The 26,876-nt window shown below is 34.0% G+C and overlaps 4 protein-coding genes across 5 annotated transcripts; 3 read left to right on the top strand and 1 right to left on the bottom strand.

Moving 5' to 3' along the window:
* Positions 1–89: 89 nt before the first annotated feature.
* LOC121734943 (nucleic acid dioxygenase ALKBH1) lies at positions 90–25,813 on the top strand. 2 transcript variants are annotated; one of them, XM_042125589.1, is made up of 6 exons: positions 90–94; positions 12,323–12,476; positions 12,562–12,885; positions 13,582–13,775; positions 14,028–14,363; positions 25,803–25,813. In XM_042125589.1, exons 2-5 carry the CDS (start codon positions 12,363–12,365, stop codon positions 14,353–14,355), a joined length of 960 nt encoding a protein of 319 aa, XP_041981523.1. In that variant the 5' UTR covers positions 90–94; positions 12,323–12,362; the 3' UTR covers positions 14,356–14,363; positions 25,803–25,813. The 2 variants fall into 2 exon arrangements, with proteins under 2 accessions (XP_041981523.1, XP_041981522.1); XM_042125588.1 differs by lacking the exon at positions 90–94 and adding an exon at positions 12,234–12,281 and having other exon boundaries at positions 12,324–12,476.
* On the top strand, positions 3,479–4,046 carry LOC121734950 (cytochrome c oxidase assembly factor 6 homolog). The gene is made up of 2 exons (XM_042125597.1): positions 3,479–3,609; positions 3,727–4,046. Exon 2 carries the CDS (start codon positions 3,740–3,742, stop codon positions 3,986–3,988), a length of 249 nt encoding a protein of 82 aa, XP_041981531.1. The 5' UTR covers positions 3,479–3,609; positions 3,727–3,739; the 3' UTR covers positions 3,989–4,046.
* LOC121734931 lies at positions 4,149–10,244 on the top strand. The gene is made up of 8 exons (XM_042125576.1): positions 4,149–4,209; positions 4,298–4,384; positions 4,609–5,622; positions 5,653–6,765; positions 6,968–7,106; positions 7,238–7,428; positions 8,270–8,493; positions 8,748–10,244. Exons 2-8 carry the CDS (start codon positions 4,316–4,318, stop codon positions 10,222–10,224), a joined length of 4,227 nt encoding a protein of 1,408 aa, XP_041981510.1. The 5' UTR covers positions 4,149–4,209; positions 4,298–4,315; the 3' UTR covers positions 10,225–10,244.
* On the bottom strand, positions 10,231–10,986 carry LOC121734949 (N-alpha-acetyltransferase 38, NatC auxiliary subunit). Its single transcript, XM_042125596.1, has 3 exons — positions 10,872–10,986; positions 10,663–10,795; positions 10,231–10,391 (listed from the first exon to the last, which is right to left on the bottom strand). Exons 1-3 carry the CDS (start codon positions 10,953–10,955, stop codon positions 10,258–10,260), a joined length of 351 nt encoding a protein of 116 aa, XP_041981530.1. The 5' UTR covers positions 10,956–10,986; the 3' UTR covers positions 10,231–10,257.
* Positions 25,814–26,876: the final 1,063 nt, after the last annotated feature.

Genomic DNA, 26,876 nt, shown 5'->3' with positions numbered 1-26,876 from the left:
TTACTTAAATATATTTTATGTATAATATTATAAAAAATCCAGAAATATATCGATGCAATAAACATTTTAGTTCTAATACGATTCAACAGATAGCGTTTTATTTTTTACTTCATTGTAACATAGAACTAATCATACTTATTAGTTACTAGCTGTCGCCCGCGACTTCGTCCGCGTGGACTTCAGTTTATAAAGCGCGATGTCAACAAAATTGGTGTCAAAAGCTTTTATAAAAAAACCCCGGTACCCCTTAAATCAATACAGCTGTGCAGTGTGCACACAATAAGTATTTCATTTTTTAAATATTTAACTTTATATTTTATGCCAAATTTTAAAGCTTATTTAGCCCCCCAATTACACAACTTTACCCATAACCTATTTATCATTGATAGGTTTAAGGTTACGTCACTGCACAGATAAAGTACTGAGTTATTTAATACCGTAGAATAGATATAACAATCGAAAAAAATCGAAACTTAAATGTAAGATGATACCACCTCTTATAGTAAGACTTTTGAGCAAGCGTCAGCGCGATGTAGAAGACGCACGGCGCCATCTATTAAGTATGCATTTTTGGAACTAACTTAATTTGAACAAATTTACGCATTTTCACCCCCTGACAACCCGTTTTTCCAGTAAAAAAGCTGAAAAGCTGCCATCCCGGTGTAGCGCGGCCCTAAGAGGCGTACCACTTACCAGGGTTTTAAAAAGTTTTTAAATTTTACACAAATTTTGCTGACACCGCGCGCTATAAACTAAAGTCCACGCGGACGAAGTCGCGGGCAACAGCTAGTATAACATAAAATGATAGGTCTACCAGAATCTGATAGCAAAAAGTGAGAAAGTAAATTGAGTATTGACTCTAGCAATACCGGGGTAATTGGAATAAAACATTTTGATCCTTTTTTTTCTTATAGCGCCTGATTCTGTGTGTGAAACATGCAAATATAAAAACTATCTAATGATCAAGGATATTTTTTGATAATCTGCTGCTAAAAATCGCCATCAGATTCTGATAGATCTACATTATAAATACCTATTTAGATAAGTTTATCAAAATAGATAGTCTAATTGCCATAATAAAAATTCTGTTGTGTGTACATAGTAAAAATTCTGTTGAAAAACAACAACAAAATTATGCTGTATGGATCCTGCCATTCACCTTTATTCGAACCACAATTTAAATATACGTGAGAGAGCCATGCTTCGGCACGGATGGGCCGGCTCGACCGGAGAAATACCACGTTCTCACAGAAAACCGGCGTGAAACAGCGCTTACGCTGTGTTTCGCCGAGTGAGTGAGTTTACCGGAGGCCCAATTCCCTACCCTATTCCCTTCCCTACCCTCCCCTATTCCCTTTCCTTCCCATCCCTACCCTCCCCTATTACCCTATTCCCTCAAAAGGCCGGCAACGCACCTGTAGCTCTTCTGATGCTGCGAGTGTCCATGGGCGATGGAAGTTGCTTTCCACCAGGTGACCCGTTTGCTCGTTTGCCCCCTTATTTCATAAAAAAAAAAAATATTTCTGAGTTACTAAGTAATATTTGTGATTATTTTACGAAATGGGAAGTCCTATAATGTGAACTGTCAATCCAGGATACACCGACGTTAAACTAGGGTCTAGGACTTATTATGAAAAAAAAAGTAATTCCATGTATTTAAATTACAAGTAATCTGATTAAATTGTAATTAGAATAAAATTTATTCCAATTACATTCGAATCAACTACTGGTTAATTTCAGGTGCACAATTACTTCATCAATCTGATTATTTTGTAATCAGATTAACAACTACAATGTATTTGTAATTGTGTAATCGTTAATCTAATTACTTTTTGTCCAACTCTGGTGTACCGGAGGCCCAATCCCCTACCCTATTCCTTTCCCTACCCTCCCCTATTCCCTTCCCTTCCCTACCCTCCCCTATTGCCCGATGGCCCTCTTAAAAGGCCGGCAACGCACCTGCAGCTCTTCTGATGCTGCGAGTGTCCATGGGCGACGGAAGTTGCTTTCCATCAGGTGACCCATTTGCTCGTTTGCGCCCTTATTTTAATTTAAAAAAAAATTGAAGCAAAACATAACTATGTCATACCGTGTTCTAATACAAAGTATGTCATAGTGATTATTTGCATATTTGTATAATAATTTACAACTTAAACTATAATAATATGAAAAAGATAGATTATTATTTCATGGAAAATATTATAATGTATCAGTATGTATGCAGTTAATTTCGAAAGTGTTGAAATGTGTAGTCTATTGATTTATTGTAGTATTTAGTAATTAATTACACGTTAAGGTTATCTATACATATAAATAAAATTGGAGTGTCTGTTTGTAATATTGAAAGAACGGTTTTTTACTACATGCATATACGATACATACACCAAAAACAACATTTTTTTACAATTTTTGTCTGTATGTCTGTCTGTCTGTTTGTTCCGGCTAATCTCTGAAACGGCTGGAGCTATTTTGCCGGGACTTTTTTTGGTAGATAGCTGATGTAGTAAGGTGTAACTTAGGCTACTTTTTAACCGACTTCCAAAAAGGAGGAGGTTATATTTTACTTTTTTCATATTTGTTAAAAGGACTATCCATCTTTGTTATTATACTATGTTGACGCGGACAAAGTCGCGGGCAACAGCTAGTTAACTATAATAATTTATGTATGGAAATGAAGTAACTAGTAAATGAAAAACTTTTCATTAATTTCAGATTTTTAGGTCCCTGTACTAGTTTGCAACATTTTAGTCTGCAGGCAATGCTTGTTAAGGAGAGTTTAGGAGGAGGAGAAGGAAGGTATGGGATTATGAGAGGTGCGGCCACTAAGGGAAAATCCTCAGATCAAGTGATGTGGTATACAGCTGGCCTGAGCCCACGCGATAGATTTCAGCTGTCGTATGTACAGGGTGTAACAAAACAAAGTAATAATAGTTATGTGTGTATGTTTAAAGGTGCGCGTCCACTGGATCGGAATCGGAGCGTACGCAGCGGACAGATTTGTTGCTTAAATCTTGTGGATTAAATCTGTTTTATTGTTTTGTGTTTATTTAGCTATGTACAATATTTTTTATTGAAATAAAACATTTATTTGAGCTCATTTCTTTTTTTTTTTAATTTTTGGTATGTTTAGAGTGGAAGGACTTAAAAATTTTAACTTTAGTTTCAATTTAAAAAAAAAATAAATGTTAATTTTTTTCTTCTAAGTCCGACCTCTTGTTACGTAGTATCTGGTAGTAATATGACTTTCTCTTTGGTAAAAACCTGCTGTTAAATATTTTTAAATCGTACAGTTCGACAAGGCTTTAATTGAATGTGTCAATGTCAGTCAATGTGCGCTGCTCATTGATTTCTGTTTCCTTAAAAGGGCCCTTCCTTTTCTCGCCACGTTCATAAACAGCCTTGTCGAACTCTAAGCGGATTTAAAAAAAACAACTGACATTTGAAAGTTGTCAAAAATGACAATCTAATCACAATGTCAGTTGATATTAGAGCTCTGAGTGTATAGGTTAGAAATATTTTATGTTTTACGAGAATAGTAAGATAACTATAAATTATATGCACCAATATTCATTGATATTTAAGCGATTTCAGTAGCAGTTCCTTGCACACGTAAGTTTCATTTATGAAATCAAGTTAAATATTTCATAATAATATATAAGGTCAAATGAACTGTTTTTAATCACTGGGCATTTATTAAGTACCTATTATAGCATTCCTCATTTTTAGGTAAAGCAAAAACATGTCGTTTCCCGATAAAAAGCAACGAAAGATTTGTTGGGACGCTAGAGACAAGTATTGGGAATGTTTAGATGAGCAAAATATTAAAGACAGTTCAGAAACCCCTAAAGTGTGTTCAGCTCTTAGAAAAGTGTTTGAAAACTCCTGTCCGTCCAAATGGGTCACACATTTCGATAGGAAACGAGACTACAATGTATTTAAAGAGAAAATGGTGACAGAAGGCTATGAACCTATAAAAGAAACTGAATAGTTACACTAGTTCAATTGTAAATAATTAGTTTATTTAGTAAATATTTATTTATCAAAAATGTTTTATTTATCTCCCAATATGTAATATTATTCTGTTACAATATGCTACAGATATCAGTACTAAAGTTCTTTTAAACAAATCTAATAAAAGAACAAATAAATGATGATTGATCATAAAATAATTTGTTTGTTTAAATTAGTCTGTTATTTTTAAACTACAAGGTAAAAGTCAGTCATTTTATATTGAAATAGTAAGTACCTATTAGTATTATTAGAATCTGTAACATATTCAGTGTTTATATTTTTTCAGGTACACTAAAGTTTGACCATGAGTTTGAAAGGTATTTCTGAAGACTTAAAAAAACCAACTGACAGTATTAGTCCAGAAACATTACAGGTAATCTAAATATTTCAAAATTCCTATAAAACATAATACAGCCTAAAACCATAATTATCCCATCGATCATGGAAAAACAAGACAATAGAATTTCTATTGTGTCTCAGTCACCGGTGACCATATGGGGCTTGATGAATTAATAAGTCATCAATCTAATATGTTACATAATGTTGTAAAGATAGTATGTGAAGTATTTCTATAATTTTATAATATTTTATTTACAGGAGATAGTCACTGCATTCAAAAGGGAAAATGATATTGACGAAGAGTTGATGAACAATATTTTACTTGCAATATGGAATCATCTTACCAAAGGATTTACTAACTTTGATAACCAGCTACTTTGCTCTACATCATTCTTCTCAGTGTTGAGCAAATCAAAAACAAATGAAATATACATAAAACAGATGAAGGATATAATAAGTGATCAAATTCAAAACGAAGAAAAAGAAAAGCTTCAAGCTATCTCATTGATTTATGGCATATTTCAATCTTCATATTTTATGAACAAACTCTTGTTAGAACAGAACATTGAACAATTAAGTACACTTTTGCAGTCAGCTTTTCATCTACTTGTAAATAATGCATATGAATACTCTCAGTACACATTTATAACATTCAAAATAATGACAGCCTTTAAAAAGGTAATAGGGACGGGTGTAGAAAGTGTTATATTCAACAAAGACAACCAAGTGAAGTTACTGAGAATGGTCAATAATAACTGGGAAAATCCTATAACAGGTGTAAGAAACTTGAACAGGAGAATATTTAAAAATATACTATTTTTTCTCGACAAGCAAACGTATGAGGAACTTCTGAGTGACATTAACAATATTTACTGGAACAAAGCAAAGTATTTAATGCTTGCTGAAATTGTTGAACATTATGATGGCGATGTTAAAACTTTGGTGGAGAATAATGATTGGGTGAAAGGAGTCACAGAGAGCTTATACAAACCAGGTTTAGTTTCAGCTGGGTCTGATATGTATTTTGCGATTCTAAAGAAGATAAAAAATGAAGATGATTGGATTAAGTTATTTTTAAATGACATAACTAAAATACTGTGTGGCGAAAATATGAAAGCCATTGAAAACTTTAGTAACTACTGGTGTTTGGCAACACTGAAAAAATTTACAATACTGTCAACAACATTGATTCGTGAAATAGAAGATACTGAAATTTCAGACACAATACTTTACAGTTCCTTATGTGTATTAAAACATGGAGTTAAGCTTGGTATTGTAAAGAAAGATTGGAATTTACCTAATGTAATTTCTAAGGGAGATATTGTATTGGAGAGCTTAAAACATTGTAAACCTTGCATCAGAATAGTTGCATTTGAAATATTGTGTGTCATAGATAAATCTTTGCCCAGTAAAATACAATATGAAAATGTTTTAAATTTTTTATGGGAAAATGTAAATTCTGATTGTACTGTGCTTAGAGTATGCATGTTGAATAATTTGGGAACTTTCCTATCTAAACTACATGTTTTGTTTCTACATTACAACAACAATAGCAACGAAAACAGCATAATACTCTTGCAGTCATTCTGTAAAGATCTTCAAAGGTTTATTGTCAAATCTTTCAACTATGATGGAAACTACCAGAGAAAAATCACAACCGTCCAACTTACACAGATAATTTTAAAGAACTTAAAAAGTGTTCATCAGAAAAACAAAGATATCAAGAAATCTAAAATGTCACTGATGGAATTCTTGCAAAAACATGGTGTATGGTTTTTGCATGAAAGAGACTTTCTTATGAAACTTATTAATTTGTTGAAGGATTCAGCAAGTGACATACATGAAAATGTTGCCCAAATACTTATACAATACTACATTGATGATATTTCAGACACAACTACACTAAATGAGTTAATAGATGATGCGATTTCTTGCATCAATAGCAAATTCTTTTACGAAATTAGTTGTGGCCAGATAATATTTAAATTGATTGCAAATATATTGATGAATAGAGAACTAGAAACAAAATTTAAAAATATAGAAGATATTCTTAATTTTGCATTGCGAGTGTTGTTAGAAGAATACAGTAGTCAAAATATTATAGCGTCTATAGAAAATGGGAAACAACTGCATTCATACATTAATATAATTCATGTTATTTTACACACTTGCAGGCAGAGATCCTATAAGTTAAATGTACCAAATGAGACTATGTATACTTTGGTTGATATTTTACAATATGTGTCAAATCAATTTGCCTGGGAAAAAGAGTCTAAGAGCTCTGATTTTTCAAGAATGAATGACATGGTGCAAAGTCTGATTACAACTTCTGGTTACGATTATAAGAGCGACGATGAAACAAAGATTTCAGATCAGTATCAACTTGTTCTTAATTGTTTATGGTTGAATGTCAAGGTGAGTAGACCTACAAGGATATTTTGGCACGTGTATAAAATTGTCATGGGGGCATGGATGCAAAACAGCTTCACAAAGACTTCAGAAGACTACAGAATAAAACTTGGCATTGCCAGGAAGATTTTACGCCCACACCCTTCTATGCCACCTACACCTGTCTCTCAAATGGCACCATAAAATATAGTATTTTTTTTGTTTTTAGGCATCCTGCGATTTATCATCACTCCTAATTCAATATTTTGATGATGTGACTGCATGCGAGAAATGTCTGTATACAATAACAAATGTGCTAGAAACTTCTAGACATAAAGGAGCGATAGAGGCCGCTGGTGTCGCCATTGGTAATTTTAAAATCGTATAATTTAACTTTATATTTTAATAATAAAATATTAAGCAGGTTAAATGATTAATAAAATTTATACTTAGTTTCTATTTTGAAAATTTTTTAAGAGACATTTTAATTTATTTGCAGGCAATGCAATACGCTATTTGACCAGTTTACCTAAAGATAGTAAGCTATCAGCATTACCTATGTCTTTACTGAAGAAGAAGTTGAAAGAATTAATTTCTGAAACTAGCAACACCATATCGATAACAAGACGTGGTGCCGGACTCTCTATCATGGTTCACAGGATTGTTTCTAATGACAACTCTAAAGGAAAAGTAAGTCATAATATACAACATCAATAAACAAATTGTACGACTCCATAGGCTAGAAAAAAATCACTTATTTATGGAACACTAAAGATCGCCCAATGGTCGAAATTCGACCTTAGTTTCTACGACATTAGGACTACAGCTACCTATATTTTGTAAAAAAAATAATGACTATCATATTTTTTTCAACTCTTGTCTCTGGGACCATTCTGGGACTCAGCTGATCTCAGACAAGCCGTGTAAGCATTGTCTAATAGTAGCTAAGATTCAATAAAAAAAAAAACTATTATCCATTTTCAATTATTTGTCACCTTGTTGTCAATAGACTTCAACCATAAATAAAAGAGTATAATTCGTATGAATAGGCTTGTCACTCAAAAATCTGTAATTTTTCCTAGTGTGTGTGTTGTAACTTTTAGTGTGTGTAATGTTTTATTTGTTAAAAAAATGTATGATAAAAGCATAATTTCAAAATAATATTAGCTCGATGCACTCCTTCACCATGTAAACTATAACTGTGCAAAATTTCATTCACCTACGTTTCCCCGGTTTTCGTCAAAAGGGATACAAAGTTTTTGGCTCACGTATTAATATATAGATGCTGGAACTATAAGGTGGCGGCAGCACTTGTATGTTAGTTTATTTATTTTTATATTTTAGATTTGTGACGCCAGAAGGCGTTCACACATTTAAAACCAGTTTAAATCCCCTTTATCTGTTCTTATATATAATATGACTCTAATAGAATTTTATTCTAATTTGGAAATTTTATTTCTCAAAACTTCAAGATGAATAAAGTAAGTAAGTAAAATAAAGCAGCACTTACCAACTTCCTTTTTCTTTTCAGCCACTTTTCCATTACTTCATGAATATACTGCTTTCAACTTGCAAAAGTAATCTAGCAAACGACAAACAGAATGTTAACAAGGAAGACTTGCCAAAGGCAGTGTATATACATTTTCTGACAAAAATAGTCATGGACAGTAGTTTGGTGTCTGATACAATGTATTATGCTACTGAGTTAGGAGAAATAGCTTTCCAAAACCTTACCGATGAGCATTGGCAAATAAGGTAATAATAATTTATATGATATCCACTATCAACAACTACATATACTACTACACAATGTATACCAAAATATTATAACTATTTCAAATTATAATAGTCTAAGTATATAGTAAGATCTAGTATATTGTATAAATGTATTATTTGATTCAAATAGAATTAAATAATAAACTTATACAATATACTAGACGTAGACTAAAAAATACTAGCATAAATTCTAATAAACTATTTTATCACAAATTATTATGTTACTTTTTCAGGAATGCGGCATTGCAGCTTTATGGTGCTTTGATTCCAAAATTAATTGGTCAGAAAAAATCATGTGGGGCTGAGGAGGAAAGTGTAATAACTGTTGCCTGCGATGAATTCAGGACCCACTTCCCTACTCTGTGGAAGTACATCCTCCAAAGAGTTGAAACTCAAGACAAAACTGATATACTACAATCACATTCTAATCTAGTTCCAATTTTAAATATTTTATCAAATATGGGCAGAAGATATGCATTTTCATGTGACAAAAACCAAAACGACCTTAAAGTTTTGGCTGTTAATCTCGTAAAATTGTTGGATAGTCCCATTTATATTGTAAGAAGACTTACTTCAAGGGCCATTGTAAATATATCAACACCAGAAATTTTGGAGCAAATCAAAGAAATACAGTATTTGTCAGAGAATTTCAGACATGGATTGCTGTTGTTAGTGACAGAATTTGAGAAATATGACTACCACATTGAAAAACAATATGAGTTGAAGCAAAAATTGAAACCTAATTCCTTTTTATGTAAACTATATTATGATGAATTGTTTAATAAGTACACTTTTGATAATGTGGACACAGTAAAAAATATTTTAAATGACATGCCTAGTAAAAGATATGCTCCAGGATATTTTTTTTGGTTGAACAAAACAACTGAAAAGTACATTGAGAATACATCATGGAATTATATTCCAGAATTATTTAAAACCCTTGAAAATTATAATGAATTTGCAAACTGCTGTCAAATACTGCTTAAAAGGTTGAAAAATGGTTTCAGCATACCTAAAGAGATTATATTGGAACTAACAAATAATTTATTAAATAGTACAAAACAACATAATGTTTCATCAGTCTGGGAGTTTTTATATCACTTGTCATCTAAATTCGATTTACACAGAAACATAGATATCAACATTTTAATGACACATTTGCAAAGCCATAATTTATACAGTATAAGACACATTGTCCCTTTGGCTACAAGGATTTGTGTGAAAAATAATGATATGATTAATCTACATCAAATAATGAATGTTATCAACAGTTTAAGTAACCCAGAAACCTCAGATGTAGACATGAGATGCATATCAGCAATAGCTAACAATGAAATTGCTTATGATTTTAATAATTTATTAGATGATATCAAAATTGTGAGTCTAAAAACGGCAATATCATTACTACAAGATGAGGATGATGATATTAGGCATCTAAGTTCACACTTTTACAGTAATATTGTCAATGATAAGAAGGTACTGAACCCATTTATATGCATGAACAAAATTATGGGTGCAGAGTTCCTACAAGCTACTTTCAAAGACCCAACAACCAGCATATTAAAAGTATGCCAGGATTTGTCATGCTTAATCCAACCTTGTTCAAACGACTCAAACAAATTTAATCCATTTGCAAGTGATTCTAAGAACATCTACATGGAAAATAATGTATTAAAAGAGTTAATGGAAAATCTTACTTGTAAAAATTAAAGGTTCTTTGTAATTTTTCATTCGTTTATTTCATTAAGTATACGACATCTTCTGTGTATCATCCAGTTGTATAGATACTATGTGACGCCCAGGCACCATTACTAGACCCAAAACTCGGGGTTCCTCTGTCTCGCCATCACTGTTTTTGAGGTACTCACTACAGGCTCCTGAAAAAATAAATTTTAATTTTAAACAACATGCCTACAACTCTGTAAGCACAAAAAGAAAGTCTTACTTTAGGAGTGATATGAGATTTTACATTTATACATAGCCGATAGTATTATTAGTCGAGACTAGAAAGTGCTGCTAACAATAAAATATGTTATGGTACGTTAAAAAGGGATTTTTCATTAAGAATTCATCAGCTGAGCAACCTTTTGTTCAATGAGATCACACTTATAAGTTATAGCGAATTCAAATCAAATAAGAATATTATACCTAAAATAACATTTGCATCTCTATCGGTGCAGAGGAATACACCTATAAGTACCCTTCCGTCAGTCATTTCTATTCTGAAGTTCATATTGAGCCATTTTCGTAGTTTAGTCTTTCCATCCAATTGCTCCAAATCCTGTAAATTTGTACATTTAGGTCATCGTACCTAATCAAATTTCGGACATGAACTTTCACAAAGTGAATTTTATTACCTTCTCACCTTGAAGAACGGTTACTGTAGACTCGCTCATATTCAATATGAAAACTATACCTTCTTTATGGCCCTTTTTATACATACATTTTATTTCTTTTTAATAATTTAATATAGTGCCAAAATTACCAAATTTTTACAAATTTCAATTCAATAACTTCTTCTTCTTTTTTTTTTTTTTCATATTATGGCACTTCGGCTATAACCATGGCCACTGGCCAGTGTCGAGTATTATGGCGGGAAAACAATATTCTTTAATACCTACAATTTTTTATATATTATCGTCAGGTCCATAGACATAATGGTCAGGTCAGTCAGGTCTAAAATCTAGTCAAAGTCTAAGTATAAAGTCAATACAGTCAAGAAGTCAAGTCGGTCGATTCAGTAAAGTGGTAGGACGCTTTACTGAAACTTTTGATGGAGTTTTGGAGGGAACACAAAAGAGCACGTTTCTGGTTATTACATCACTCTCCCACACTTGTGCACGATAACAAATATTTAATGGTTAATATCCTACCAATATTACACATTAAAAACCCAGATAACACAATTTTAGGAAAATAATATAAAAACACAACATCACTCTTTCACATTCTCCCAAAAACCTTCTTCTTCTTTTTTAATGGCTAGCTCCGTGAGTTGCCAATGTCAGAGTGGTTTAGAAACTGATGTGTCATTCTCTTATCAAAATATATATACAACTCGGGCGAGTTAACTTGACACCTGGCTTAAATTTTACCCCTCCCTCGCTTCCCCGCGCAGCACCCCGCTCTCGTCGTACGCGTCCAGTAGCGTTAGCATATTATATCTGTTACTGTTACACGTGTGTTATTGAGTTTGCGTTTCGGAGTTATTTGTTAGTAGTTAATGGTTATTGTTTTTGGATTTTTGTTGAGTTTTGTTGTGTTATTTGTTAGTTGTTACGTTTGAACGTTAAATTTGTTAAGTTTTTGTTATTCGTATTAACGTTTGAACATTGCCGTGCGTCTGTGGTATGAATTAGCTACTCACGGAATATATTAATATGAAGCTAGATACAAATTATCGGACGCATCCATAAACCTCGTATTCCTGCTGGGGAACCCTTGGGCGAGTCCAACTCGTACTTGGTTAATACTGTGGTTAGTGTAGCCCTATAAAAATAACTAGTTCCGGTAACGTAATTTTTTTTTTGAAATAACTTAAAATAAAAAAACTTTTTTTGCACTCAGTACTTAAGAGAAACGTCAATTGAACCAGGTGTCATGTTAATTCGCCCGAGTTGTAGGTACTAGTAATCTGTGCTCTTATCTCTTATCAGTTGTCAATATTTTTTACTTAATTTTAATTTATTTAAATATAGTGCATACATAATAACAATGCTTTGCGTATTATTTTGTATTATAGTTGTGAATTTTTACTTTAGTATGTACTCATACTAAAGTAAAAATTATGCATTAGCATGTCTATAAGTTATAACAAAGTGCCAGTAATCAACTGAAAATCAGAAAAAATGGAATATAAAGATAATTTTATGAAAATTTTCAAATACTACAAGTCCAATAAGCCTCAACCATCCTTTAAAGAGGTAATTTCGCTTGGTGAAGAAGTTTATAAGACCAAAAAAGTAAGTCTGAGATCACAACCATTGAATGATAAAATGTAAAAAGTAAAGGTTAAAAGTGATAATTTAATATATTCCTATTCTCTAGGTAGTGAAAAATAATGTTAACATCTCCGAAATTGACCACCGATTGCAAGAACTGGGCTTAGAGAATCAATTAAATTGGAATATTTATTCTTTTTTAAATCATCCAGGTTTAATTTTTATACGAAATCCCTTTACCGCTCTAGGTCAAAGGTATTGGATAAAACAATGTCTAGAAGAATATACAAAGAAACCCAATAAACTAAACATTGACAATGAAATATGTTTACAAGACTGGTGGAGTGAATGTGTGAAAGACGAGAACAACAAGTTTTACAAAAAATTGAGATGGACAACACTGGGGTACCATCACAACTGGGATACAAAAGTAAGTAACAATTGTAGTAGCTTATTGACTTAACTTTGTTAACACAGAAATTTGTAGGGTGGTACTTTTTCTTATTCATCAGACAGATAGAAAACCACACTACAACTAAATATTGCAAGCAACTCAAATTGTTAATTTTGTTTTGTGTTGATTTTTGTAATCTGTCACAAATAAAATATAATATTAACTCATCAATCCCCAAGCGGCACCCGGCTGCCCATAACATTTGAAAATCTATCGTGTCTGCAATTCCCATGATCGAGGTATTAAACCAAGGCTGCTCAACCTTTTTTACAGTGGGGCCAAACGGTGGATTCTGACATTTATAACGGGCCATTAACTTAGGTTTAATTAAATATAATACCAATCAAACTTCAATGGGTTATATAAGAATAAATTTATTTTTTGATATTAATGAGATTTTTGCAGTTGTAATATGTCTTTTAACAATGTATTTATGTTGGGTGATAAATCTGATGTTGACAGTAGCAACGAGTCAGAAATATGTTGCTCATTTAATTCGTTCCTTCGCGGCAGCCAATTAGGTGGGATTTCTCAGTTTGCAAGATTATTCAAAACTTCCTTGTCGGGCCTAGGGTTGAGCAGCCTTGTATTAAACCAATGTCTTGGAAATATAATAAATTATTAACCTTCTTTTTCTAGCATATATTTTGTCTAATCCAATTAATTTTTCAGGTATACAGTGAGGATAATAAGAATGAATTTCCACATGATCTTGCCGAGCTATGTAAAGTTATAGCTAAGGCTTTAGGTTTTGATGATTTCCGAGCTGAAGCGGCTATTGTCAATTACTACCACATTGGATCCACCCTGTCAGCACACACAGACCATTCCGAAGTTAACTTAGATGCACCTCTACTTTCTTTTAGGTTGGTAAGCTTTTGAATTTGAATAAAGTTGCATAAAAATAAGTATTATAGAACAATAATAATAGTGCTTTTCTTGTATTTCCTTATTAATAGAGACCAATTTAAAACACTAGGTATTTCTATTGAATTCATAATATTGATTGATCATATTTTTCTAATAATTTTTCCTTATATATATTTAAACAATTAATATCAAATTTCATGACAATGAAGTAGATCAGAAATTATTATTAATATTTTATATTTTTCCAGTTTTGGGCAATCAGCAATATTTTTGATTGGTGGTAAAGACAAGTCTGTGGAACCCACACCTATTTTAATTAATAGCGGAGATGTGGTTATAATGTCTAAAGAAGCGAGACTGTGCTATCATGCAGTTCCTAGAATTTTAAGGTCCTCTAATCAACCATGGAATGACTTACAACACAAAGAGCCGCCAAGTAAAATAAAGAAGACAGAAGAATCGGAAACAAATAATTTTAGAATATTTTCTAAGTATGTTGAAGAGTCAAGAATAAACATAAATGTTAGACAAGTATTACATAAAACCCAGAAGAGTTTGACGGATGCAATATTATGATTTGTATGGTGCGATATTTATTCTACAGTTCGACAAGGTTTTATTTGAATGTGGCGAGAAAAGGAACTAAACGCTTCTATCATAGAAAAACGTCATTTTTGACATGTGTTTGATAATTCTCCTTTACCAGCAGCGCTCCCGTCAATGGGTGACATTGACGGGAGCGCTGCTGGTAAAGGAGACTGCACGTTCAAATAAAGCCTTGTCAAACTGTAATCTATACTAATACTAATATACTAATATACTAATTACTAATATACTAATACTAATTAATATTATAAATGCCAAAGTATCTCTGTCTGTCTGTCTGTCTGTCTGTCTCGCTTTCACGCCAAAACTACTGAACCGATTGTAATGAAATTTTGTACACATATAGTGTAAAGCCTGAGAAAGGACATAGGCTTCTTTTTAACTGGAAAAAGGGATTGTAAGGGGGTGAAAATGCGTAAATTTGTTCAAATTAAGTTAGTTCCAAAGATTCAAAACAGATGGCGCTATCGCTTGCTTTTAAAAGTTTCTATAAGATGTGGCACTATGCCAAATTATATTTTTCGATTCTTTAGATTGTTTTACACGTATTTTTATAAGTCACTACTCAGTACTTAATCTATGCAGTATGCAGTGACGTAACCTTAAACCTATGAATGATAAATTATATCTGTTTATGGGTAAAGTTGTGTAATGGGGGCTAAATAAGCTTTAAAATTTGGCATAAATAAAGTTTAATTTAAATTAATGAAATATTATGTGCTGTTTTTGGGTATTTTGATTTAAGGGGTACCAGGGTTTTAAAAAGCTTTTAAATTTAACAACAATTTTGTTGACACCGCGCGCTATAAACTGAAGTCCACGCGGACGAAGTCGCGGGCAACGGCTAGTAAATTATATTTTTAATTTTTTTTTACTTTAAAACTTAAAATTTAAAAGTAAAAATACAACATTTGCTATAAAATTAAGATCCGTAATGCGTTTGTGCAACTGGCTGGGGTCATAATCACCTTTCGCCAATAATAATGTTCTGTTATTTGTTTGTTTGTTTAGTTTTTAGGGGGAACTAAACTAAAAACGGAAAAAACGGAAACCTATTACCAAGACTTTGATGTCTGTCTGTCCTTCTTCTGTCTCCAGGCTGTATCTCAAGAACGGTGATAGCTAGATAGTTGAAATTTTCACAGATTATGTATTTCTGTTGCCGCTATAACAACAAATACTAAAAACAAAATAAATCAAATATTTAAGGGGGGCTCCCATACAACAAACTTGTTTTTTTGGAATTTTTTGCTGTATATCAATAATGGCTACACGTTAAGGCACTTGAAATATTCACAAAATACTTAATGTTATTATTACTTTAATAATTAATAATAAAATTTAAATAAATATTTATTCCATATAAAAATACATTATTTTCCCCTAATTTTGCTCTTAAATGAACGGAACCCTACGTGCGCGAGTCCAACTCGCACTTGGCCAATTATTTGTTTCTAAAATACACGATATCAGAACATTGCAACAACTAGAATAAAATATTATAAATTTTGAGACTAGTAACGCCATCTATATTTTTAACCTCTATATTTTGTAGTAGATGAAGTGACATCTGTTATTTTTTCACTGCAATATTTGTTGTGAAACTAAACTTACAATAGGTTCTGTCATAATACGCTAGATAGCTCTATTTTATTAGGGTTCCGTACCCATAGGGTAAACCTCCCCCTATTACTGACAGACAGATCACAGACGGACAGACATTATGTCTGTCCGTCTGTGATCTGTCTGTCTCCAGGCTGTATCTTAAAAACCGCTATAGTTAGACTTCTAAAAATTTCACAGATTGTTGGACGTACAAAAAAAGAAGGTAGGCATTTGTAGATGCAAGATGGTAGGCATTGCTGTTGCTGCTATGATAGCAAATACTAAAAATAAAACAAAATTAATATTTAAGGGGGGTTTCCATACAACGAACGTGTTTTTTTTTGATTACTTAAAATATAAAAAAATGGGGGGCAGACGAGCAAACGGGTCATGATTCTATGATGGAAACGGGCTAATGCATGATGGAAAGCAACTACCGTCGCCCTTGAGCATTACTATCCTTCATCGAGTTCGGCGCATCTGAGCTAGTAATATCTAGTAATTAAGTATGGCTGTAAAAGACAGCCCCCAGCCAGCCATAATAATGAATAATTAATAAGTAGAATACCCGAAGGGGTAAGTCGTAAGGGCTAACGTGCCTAACGATGCCCTTATTTTAGGACAATAAAAGCGTAGTTAACGGGGCGCAGTGACAATAGTAGGCAAATTGAGTTAGGTACATTGTCGTTAACAAGAGATGCAATTTGCGTACGATTGGACTAGCAAGTATACTGCCATTCGCAAGTTAATGCAACTCAATACCAGTGGCGGAGCTACTAGGCTCTAACTACCGCACTGAGACGTTTAATGATGATTAAACTTTAATTTAAAGAAGATTAGGTTGGGTTGCACCAGAGGCGTGGTTAAAGTTAAAGTTATGGTTATAGTTAAGGCAAATTTAACTTTATTCTTAACTTTGACCGGAGATATTGACAGATGACAGCTGGTCCAACAAGGTTATATATGAACGTGGGCGGGGGCGCTGCTGGTAAAGGAGAACTGTCAAAAATGGCGTTTTTGTATGATGACAGCGTTAGTTTCTTTTTTCGCCACTTGCATTTAAAACCTTGTCATATCCTAAACCAACCGAGATACCAGACTACAGTCTACATAACGTGTGCGCAGCAGCACTGTAAACTGGTTTTATTGTACTGATTGATTTGGAAGTTTATAATGATGCTGCATTAGCATTTAGGTAAACATAAATAGTAAATAATATTATTAAGTTAGCAATATTGTTCTATGTGATCACATTATTTCGCATAAAACTTATGTTCTAAAGAACAAAACTGCATTATTAATTACTCAAAACCCGATTTTTTGTGGAATAGTATACGAATGCAGCCATAATATAATATCAGCCATAATAACAGCTTGAAAAGTCCGAAAGTCAAAGTACCTACGAATATCCCTTATATTGGAAACCCCGGGCCGTAGCTGTCGACTTTTGTTGATACGCCACTGGTGAAGGTTGACGGATTGAGATCGAAATTTACATGACAATGATTCAGACTTTCGATTCAGGTTGTTGTAGGCCTATCACGGTTTTCAGTGAGTCATCAACGCTAACGCCTAATAGTCTACTCGACAAGTTGAAAATAGTAGGTAAAAAATAGAGATACATACAGCTCTTATACATAAATTATGTGCGATAGCCAACGCCATCGTGGCGTGGCGATTTTTAGGGTTCCGTAGCCAAATGGCAAAAAACGGAACCCTTATAGATTCGTCATGTCTGTCTGTCTGTCTGTCCGTCCGTATATCACAGCCACTTTCCTCCGAAACTATAAGAGCTATACTATTGAAAATTGGTAAATAGATGTAGTCTGATTTTGATACAAAAATGGAAAAATTATTAAAAATTTTAGGGGTCCCCATAGGTACAACTGAAACAAAAAAAATATATATTTTTCATCTAATAGTAGGTAGTATTATTATATATTATTATTATTATTTATGTTGAATCTGTCGTGCGTCAGGCGTAATATGTATAGGAACCACGGAAGATCAGATACCGCGGTGCAGTGTTCTGCACCGTGGTAATACACCTGAGTGGGTATCCTTTTCGGCATTATACAATGCACTGCCTAATGATGCCATATATATTTTTTTGTAGTTTGTTGTTTGTTTTATTTTTTCTTTTGGGTTATCGTTTGCTTTTTTTTTTGCTTTAGTGTGTGCAGTGTATTGTATTTATGTTTGAATAAAATTTTTATTATTATTATTATTATTATAATGTTTGTAAACACACACACACACACACACACCTTTGCATGCCCTAGTATAATAATTATTAAAATTATGTTCTATAAAATTAGAAATATACGTCACTATCTTTAATTTGTAACATCTGCAGGGAAAGGGACTGTAACCCTTACTACAGGTTTCTCAACCTATCAAGGGTAACAGTGCTTCACCCACCAGTGACGAGATTGTAATTGTTGTAAACAGACCTGTAATTAATTATTACTAACACTTGTTATAATCTCCCTTTTTTGCACCAATAAAGTTATTATTATTATTATTAAACCTTATTACTGCTGCGGAACCCTTAATGGGCGAGTCCAACTCGCACTTGGCCGCTTTTTTATTATTGTTTAAGTAAGTATTTATTAAGAAAATGATATACAGTTATCAGATAACAGTGTTAAAAAGCCCGTACAGGGCTTATGTGTTAACACGGCTTCACGGGATAATATAATATAAAAGTAAGTAATATATTTATGATTGTAACGGCAAATCTTAAGAAGCTAGTTTAACAATATTATAGTATAGTACTTAAATGTGAATAGACACGGCTTCTACAGTTTCCATTTTCATATTTTGTAAAAGAAATTTCATATTTTGTACCTAACACAATCCTTTAGGTGATGATTTAAGAAGCTGCTTATGGCGTTTTCTAGTCGAATTCAGTGTTCCGCAAAAGGTTTGCCGCGGGCTGCGGCACACTGATGCAGGTGTACTGTGGCCTTGTTAGTGTTGTAACAGTGACGGTGGCCGGTTTCATTGAATTTTACTCTCATAACCCAGTGGGACAGTCCCGACGGACAGACGGACGGACCGACAGGACTGGCGGGAGATCTGTAGGCGGCCTACAACGAAACTGTTTTGAGACTCAAACAATCGGACAAGAATGCCGCGTCCTGCTCTAACAACGTCATTTCACGTTTGTTAGAGTAGGAGGCGGCATTCTCGTACGATTTTTTGAGTCTCAAAACAGTTTCATGGTGCAAGCCCAGGCGCAGGACCGACTTTTTACATGCCAATTCAATGCAGGGACATTTTACTTGTCAGACAGTCAGGTGATCAGCCTACATTGTCCTTACCAAACTTGGAAATATCAAATAACATGTTTCCAACGCGGGAATCGAACCCACGACCTCCGAGCCAAGATGCACGTGCTCTGTCTAGACCACTGGACCACGGAGGCGTTATTTTTAGGATTCCGTACCCAAAGGTTAAAAACAGGACCCTAATCCTTAATTTAGAGAGCCTCCCTGAGCCTCCGATGTCTGTCCGTCTGTCCATCTATCTGTATGTCTCTAGGCTGTTTTTGCCAACTTTCGCTCTATACCGGTACGGAACCCATCGCAGTTCTATAAGTGTTAGAGTATAATCACATACTTCTTATATGTAATATAAAATTCTCGTGTCACAATGTTCGTTCTCGTACTCCCAAAACGGCATGACCGATTCTCATGAAATTTTGTGAGCATATTGAGTAGGTTTGAGAATCGGCCAACATCTATTTTTCATACCCCTAAGTAATAATAGGGTTGTTCACCCTTAATAATTTATATGGCAAAACAACATTGCCGGGTCAGCTAGTATAATATAAAATCATCCACACATAACCTTTGTATGGTAAACTGTCTCAGTTGCGCCGTGCGCGTCAGTAAAAAGCCGAGGTCCTGTTATTGACATTAAATGGCCGATATAAATTCCAATGGCGGATTACGAAATTTATTGGTTTCAAAATTAAAGGAGACCGATTTCAATGGGCATCGGTGACAGCCTTCGCTTATGGCCGCGGAGTTGAAGTAAAAACGGCGTAACTTTACTTTTTGTTGGCAGTTATTCTAGGTTTAATAGATGATGTTTAATAGGTAGGTACTTACTTAAAAACACATTTGTTTCAGACTACTATGGTCCGTGTGTTAGTAATTAGAATTACAAAATTAAAATTAATGGTTAGCAAAGTTACAACATAGAGTAAAGTAAGTATATGTCTAGTTTCTCTAATTTTCAGATAGGTACTTATGTTACATTGCTAAAAAACAGTATGTGGTCGCTGCTAAAAAATGAAATGTAAGTTTGTATTTTCTGGTCAATTAAAATGCCACTTTATGACAGACTATAGTATATGTCATAAAGTAAGATGTTATTTGAATTTTTAGGACTATATTCTGTCATAAAGTGGCATTTGAATTGAATTTTCGGAACGAAAAAAGATCGGAACGGCACCCTAAGTTTATCTCCACAGTTTGTGACTATAGTCTATCATGAAGTGGCATTTAAATTGAATTTTTCGGAATGAAAAAAGTTTGGAACTACACCTTAAGTTTATCTCCACCATATCTCCACAGTTTGTCTATACTTTCGCATTTCCACTGGTTACCGTGCTAGGGCTACAGGGGTTCCCAATCTTTTTCAGCCTGCGGCGCAGTTACTCGTCACAATATTTTGTCACGGCGCCCTGCTCTACCTAGCTATTAGAAAAATATTATGCATATAATATATTTTGGATAAGCATGGAGGATCGACTCACGGCGCCCCTCTTGTCTTTCTACGGCGTACCACGGCGCCGCGGCGCACTCTTTGAGAACCCCTGGTATAGACTGTATAGACCTAAAAAAATTGGGTACTCCATGTTATAGAGAACGTTTGTTTTAGTAATCTAACCAACTTTTATCTTTGTCATTTTAAATTGCTTCTAGAGGTAGATTGTGACAGTCTTACAAGCAAATTAGGTGATCTAAGTTCTTACCCATAGATGATCTAACCCACAACTTACAAGGGATCAAACCTAAAAGTGTTAGGTCTCGAAAGAATAAAATCAGCTTTAGTTACTTGCAAAATAATACCAATATTATATTAAGGTGCATTGGGGTAACTTCGGAAGAAAAAAAAAATGGGGATATTCCGAAAATGGCAAATAATTACCAAACAGAAAGTAATTTTGAGCTCTGGCTACATTAACCGAGACGCCAATTTAATCACCTCCCCCACTTCCTTTCCCTCGAGCCGTCAGCCGGCAGTGTATGTGCGCTAAGTTCATTTTTTCGCGCCAAGTGCAATTTTATGATTTTTTTGGGATTTTCGAAATTATCGAAATTACCCCACACTTGTTTTACACAGAAATTAGGTAAGTTACGTAATATTTTGTTTGTTTTAAAGAAGCTTTGACGTTTTTTGCTTTCCTAAGAATAGGTTATGTTGCTCTAGCTATGATTTTTAATAAACATTCGAAATAACCCCAGTGGGGTAAATTTGTTAACGAAATTTCCCCAAAAATTTTTTCATAGTCTTTTGCAGGGGTGCGCAACATAATATAATATTCCGATTTGATGGTCCTAAAATATGGATTGTTCTATTTGTAGGACAAGGTTACTTTTGAATTATATAACTATAATAACCTATCATTATACAAAAAAACAGCTTATTAGGGTACCGTTTTAGTCGTTTTAGTTCACTAATCAACAAAACTTAGTTGACTACGGAACCCTAAAACGCACCCCTAACCAGCTGATTTTCTGTATATTGATAGGTCAATAGTTCTATCTCTGTTAGCTACCACTTTCGTTGGCTTTTTTATTGTTCTTATTCTATTTATTTCTTTGCTCCAAATGTTGAGGACATCTGCATCCCCGATGGGGTAATTTCGAAATTTTTTCGGTACAAAACTTAGTTTGGTGTCTTCTATGGCTTGTATGCACAATGTTTTTGTATGGGGTAAAATAGAATAAAAATAAATATGTGCCTTAAATGTATTTCTACATTAGGTCGTGTTTCGGCTGTTATTCGAAATTACCCCTTGAGTATTCGAAATTACCCATGAAAAGTAGAAATAGGGTTATATTTTAAAGGGATAGTTATATCAGAATCCGTAAATACTTTTGAACTAAAAAATATACAATTCACATGGAAATATGTTTATTATAACTAAAATGTTACAGTTATAGGTAACAATATATACAAATTCGTCTTCTAAACTTGAAACAATGACACAATATACTCACTCTTCCAAAAACTTTACGAGATTGCCCCAATGCACCTTATAGCATTTGGTATAGTATATGGATCATGAAAATTAATAATTAATTTAATAAGACCTGACAGACATTGTAACATCAACCGTATCACATCGTCTCAAAGATCAAATTTGTTTACAGCGTGCAGTGTACATATTAATCTAGAAATTTCGGGACACATGGTGGTGCAATAATGGGACAGGCTTGTTTGTGAGACGACCACAAAGTACAAAGCATGTTTGCAGACAACCTATTGGTTTGAGGGAGAATTATTACTGTATGTATAGTTCCAAGATCCGTATTAATATATCATGTTAACTACAGCCGTGTTGTATTATGACATACCTATATCTAGCTATTGGGATACTCGTTACTCAAGATTCTGTTATTGTAAAGCATTGTTGCAAGGTAAATGCAAACTTGCGATCGTACAATTCAAATCCTTACTAAGGCCAGTATAAATAGTCAGTACTTAAGATGCGACCCGGTCTCAAGACGCGATTCGGCTCTATGATTGGTCCAAATTTTGACAGCTAACCAATCACAGAGCCTGAACCGTGTCTTGAGACCGAGATGCATCTTGAGTACTGAATATTTATACCGGCCTAAGTACACTTTAAATTCCGACATTATTATTGTACAGCGTTGATTAGGATTCAATGGACTTTAAAGTTTAATTATACCTACATACATGTGATAAGTACTGCCGCACTCAGCGTGGAACATAAATATTACTTTTATGTAATTAATTAAAAATTTTGACAAAAGCCCCATGCATCTGTCAAACTCTTCATTAAATTAAAGGTTAATCATAATTGAATGTCTCTGAGTACGGCGGCGGTTAGACTTCGTTTTTAAATAAAATTCAACGTCAGAATATGCGTTCTGATTTCTGAATAATGCCGTGACATTGGCATGATTGGTGAATACGATTGTAATAAGTAGACATCGGATTATATGCATTTGCATACTTGCATATGCAATTAATGCATATAATGGCACTTTTTAGGCGATAGTGCATATTTTGGCAATTTCTCGTAGATAGTGCATATTTCGGTAGTTTTGTGTCCTCGTCACCAAACTAGCTATCATGACACAAACCGAGGCCACAAAACAGAGGTACGATAAATCAAAACACTACAAATATGTGGCTCTATCCAAAGAATGCAAATTGCAATACACCCAATAGGTACAATATCTTTCTAGAAACAAAGTTTTTCTTTGTAGTTGGCAACATTAGTAAAAAAATTGAATAATGTAGTTAGCGATTTAATAAACTTCCATGGGCATTAAGATTGCAATCAGAAAATGTTGGTAGAAAATTATTATTGGTGCTACATAAGAAATAAAAAAAACCTGGATTTGATGAAATTATAAAAATTGGCGCTTTTATTAACGGCACCACCGGAAAATTCTTAAAAAAATTATATGTTTTAATATTAAGTGACTTTTGATTGTGCATATTTTGTGCATATTTCGGCCATTTTTTCGTGCATATTTGCATGCATATTTCGGCACTTTGATCGTGCATATAATCCGATGTCTTACTAGACATCGGATTACATTACTTATTACTATAAGTAATAACAGCTAACACTGGACCGAAGCAGCTGTATTCGTGGTGGATTGAAATGGCAATATTGGAGTACACTGCAAATTGTATTTCTTAGTCATAGAAATACAGTTTGCATTTTTTTTTGTGGAAACTTAATATTGCGTTAAATTTGTAAATTAGTAGCGTACGTAGAGCTCGTCTACAGGAGTTTGTCGTCCGTCGACCGTCTGCACAGTCTCAACTTAATATTCCAACCGCAATTTCATAATTTCTGCCAAAATTCTATTCTGTAACACAACCGAACGGGTCTTGATAGGCCACAAACGCTCTAATAACATTTTAATGGCCCAAGTTTGGAAGTCTGAAGGGATTTTTAATTTATGTAGCGGAGCCGCCGTCCATTTTGATTGTCTCGAAGGAATTTTTATAAACCGAACGTTTTCCCAATTAGGCCCACCGCGATCAATCACAGCATCGAGTGGGTTTGTTTAAAAAGTCAACTTTTGGATATTCCCGAGCCGACAGACTGATTTAGGGTTACGTCTCTTTTGCCAATAATATATTGCCTTTTTATGCGACGTAAATTGTTCAAACATTGGGTAAGGAGATTTGTTTATCGTCATCCATAATGATATTGGAATATCTTTGATGTCTGCTAACATGGTAACTAAGTCAGATGAGTGTCGAAAGTTACCTGTAATATGCAAGCTGTGGTCGTATGGAGATTACACCGAGCTGCTGTCAAAGCATAATTAGCGCGTTAAAAAGCTGCAAGCTAAAGCGCGATGCCATTCATTCGCCGAAAATTTCGACGCAAAAGATAAAAGTGTTCATCCCACCAAATAGACGTGTTATTGCATGAACGTTAATTAAACCGATTATTTTTTGGCCCTTTTTCAGCCCACTAAAAATTCGAAAACACCGAGAAATTCACCGAAACACCGCAGCTCGGCTTTTAATCTAGGGCTAGCATTATGCTTATGTTCCCGTCCGCCACTTGGCAGCGTAAAATTTTAATTGGAACCAATTTTTTGAGAGATCAATTTCTGGGGTAAGTGCACGGTCTGACCTCGAACGAACAACGGAAATCAGCGCAGGCACAACTCGAATATTTCTTATTGTTTTATTGATTTCATTTAATTGCGAGTTCATTAGGTAAGATTTGACGATCGGTTCAGTAGGTATGTTAAGTATTTACAATTTCTTCGATCTATTTTTTAAACATTACTTACCTAATATCAAATAAGTAGCTTGTTCATAGTTACAGCATTTCTTAGGATATTTTGGGAATTTGAGTAAATTCCTTGAAGCCACGTCTTGGATTTAGGGTGGAAACTGGGGCAAGGAGTCGGGAGAGGACAGTTCTGGAAATTTCTCTCATGATTACTCAATGCTCTGCTTTTGAATTAATATGTATCGATTCCAATAACCCTTTGATGTCGTTGGTATTTCCAACGACATCAAAGGGTTATTGGAATCGAAGAACTTTTAATTTCCACATATTTTAGTCAACATAATGCCTGGAAGAAACAGCTATACCTATGTAAGCAGTATACGACCGCCTATTTGTACAATTAAAAGTAAAGTTTAAAAAAATGTACACATTTTTTTTTACTTTAGTTTTTAATTTGTACAAATAAAGAGTTTCTAGCTAAATGATTAGGTACTGTATAAGTTATTATTCTATTATGTCTCCTCTTATATCCTAAGATCCGACCGTAAAATTCTGCATGAATCGTTTTTTTCGATCAAATATATTTTAAAATAATCCTTAGAACGTATAGAATGGATTAATGTTGGGTTGCCTTGTTAAAAGTAGCCGCAAGTACCTCTAATTGAGCAAAATGAAAGCCCGTAATACAAACTTGCGTGTATTCAATAGAAAAGTAAGAGAATTATGAAGGAATGACATTGAGGAATGACAGGACAATACGCATAAAAATAAAAACGCCTGTTAAATAAAAATAGCAATCTTGCGAGTTCTCGACGTCCTCAAATAATGACAGGCATAATAATTGTAGGCCTGAACATTTGTCATATACAAAAGTGATGGCAACCCCAGTTTGCGGCTATGGTGCAACTGGCAACCATGGATATTCATGTACAAGATGCATAAAACTTTAATTTGGTATCAAAATTATTAAAAAAATCGATGCTTTAATTTTGATGAAGAACTATGTCTGTTTACGGACTGGCAACCCTAGGTTGCGGCCGACTTAGAGCTGGCAACCATTTATACCTTATTTTCTCACGTTATTTTCTTTCAAATGATGTAAAATTTACTGAAAAAAAATATACATGCAAATTATGCATTTATCTGATGAACATGCAACTTAATTAGAGGTACTTGCGGCTACTTTTGACAAGGCAACCCAACATTAATCCATTCTATACGTTCTAAAGATTATTTTAAAATATATTTGATCGAAAAAAACGATTCCTGCAGGATTTTACGGTCGGATCCAATACTATTATACATTATATTATATCTACATAATCAGTATTCACACTGATTTATATGGTTTGTGAGTGCGTTGTTTCTTACTTCTTCAAGCTCAAACTCCTGAACTGTTTTTGATAAATGTCATTGTAAGCTCTGTGTTAACCCATAGGTGAGAGGCTAATAATATATTACTATCCAGAAAAAGGGTATACAATATGGCACATCGCAGACGACGGACTATCCGTGACGCATTTTTTAGTCCGTGGAAATAGAATGTATGCAATTACATGCAGTAACGCACACGACGCGCGGACGTGTGCATTACTGCATATAATTGCATACGTTCTACTTCCACGGATTAAAAAGTGCGTCACGGATAGTCTGTCGTCTGCGCTGCGCCTATACATTATATGCAGGTCGCAGAAGGTAGAGCCGCGTGCGCTGTATACTCGTAGACTGTTTTAGGTCTGGTTACACCAATCGAGATCAAAATATCGTCTCTTTGCATTGTCTCGCCATTCTACTCGGTAGGTGTAATCAGGCCTTAAAGATTCCCGTATACGGAGGCCGATCAATCTGGTCGAACTGAACTGGGGTCGTCGGAGTCGTTTTCGACATTTTCGTGTGTGCACGGGTC

The sequence above is a fragment of the Aricia agestis genome, chromosome 16 (assembly GCF_905147365.1).
Source record: "Aricia agestis chromosome 16, ilAriAges1.1, whole genome shotgun sequence".
Classification (NCBI taxonomy): Eukaryota; Metazoa; Arthropoda; class Insecta; order Lepidoptera; family Lycaenidae; genus Aricia; species Aricia agestis.
The sequence above is the reverse complement of the archived record's forward strand: the minus strand, read 5'-3'. Positions and strand labels throughout refer to the sequence as shown.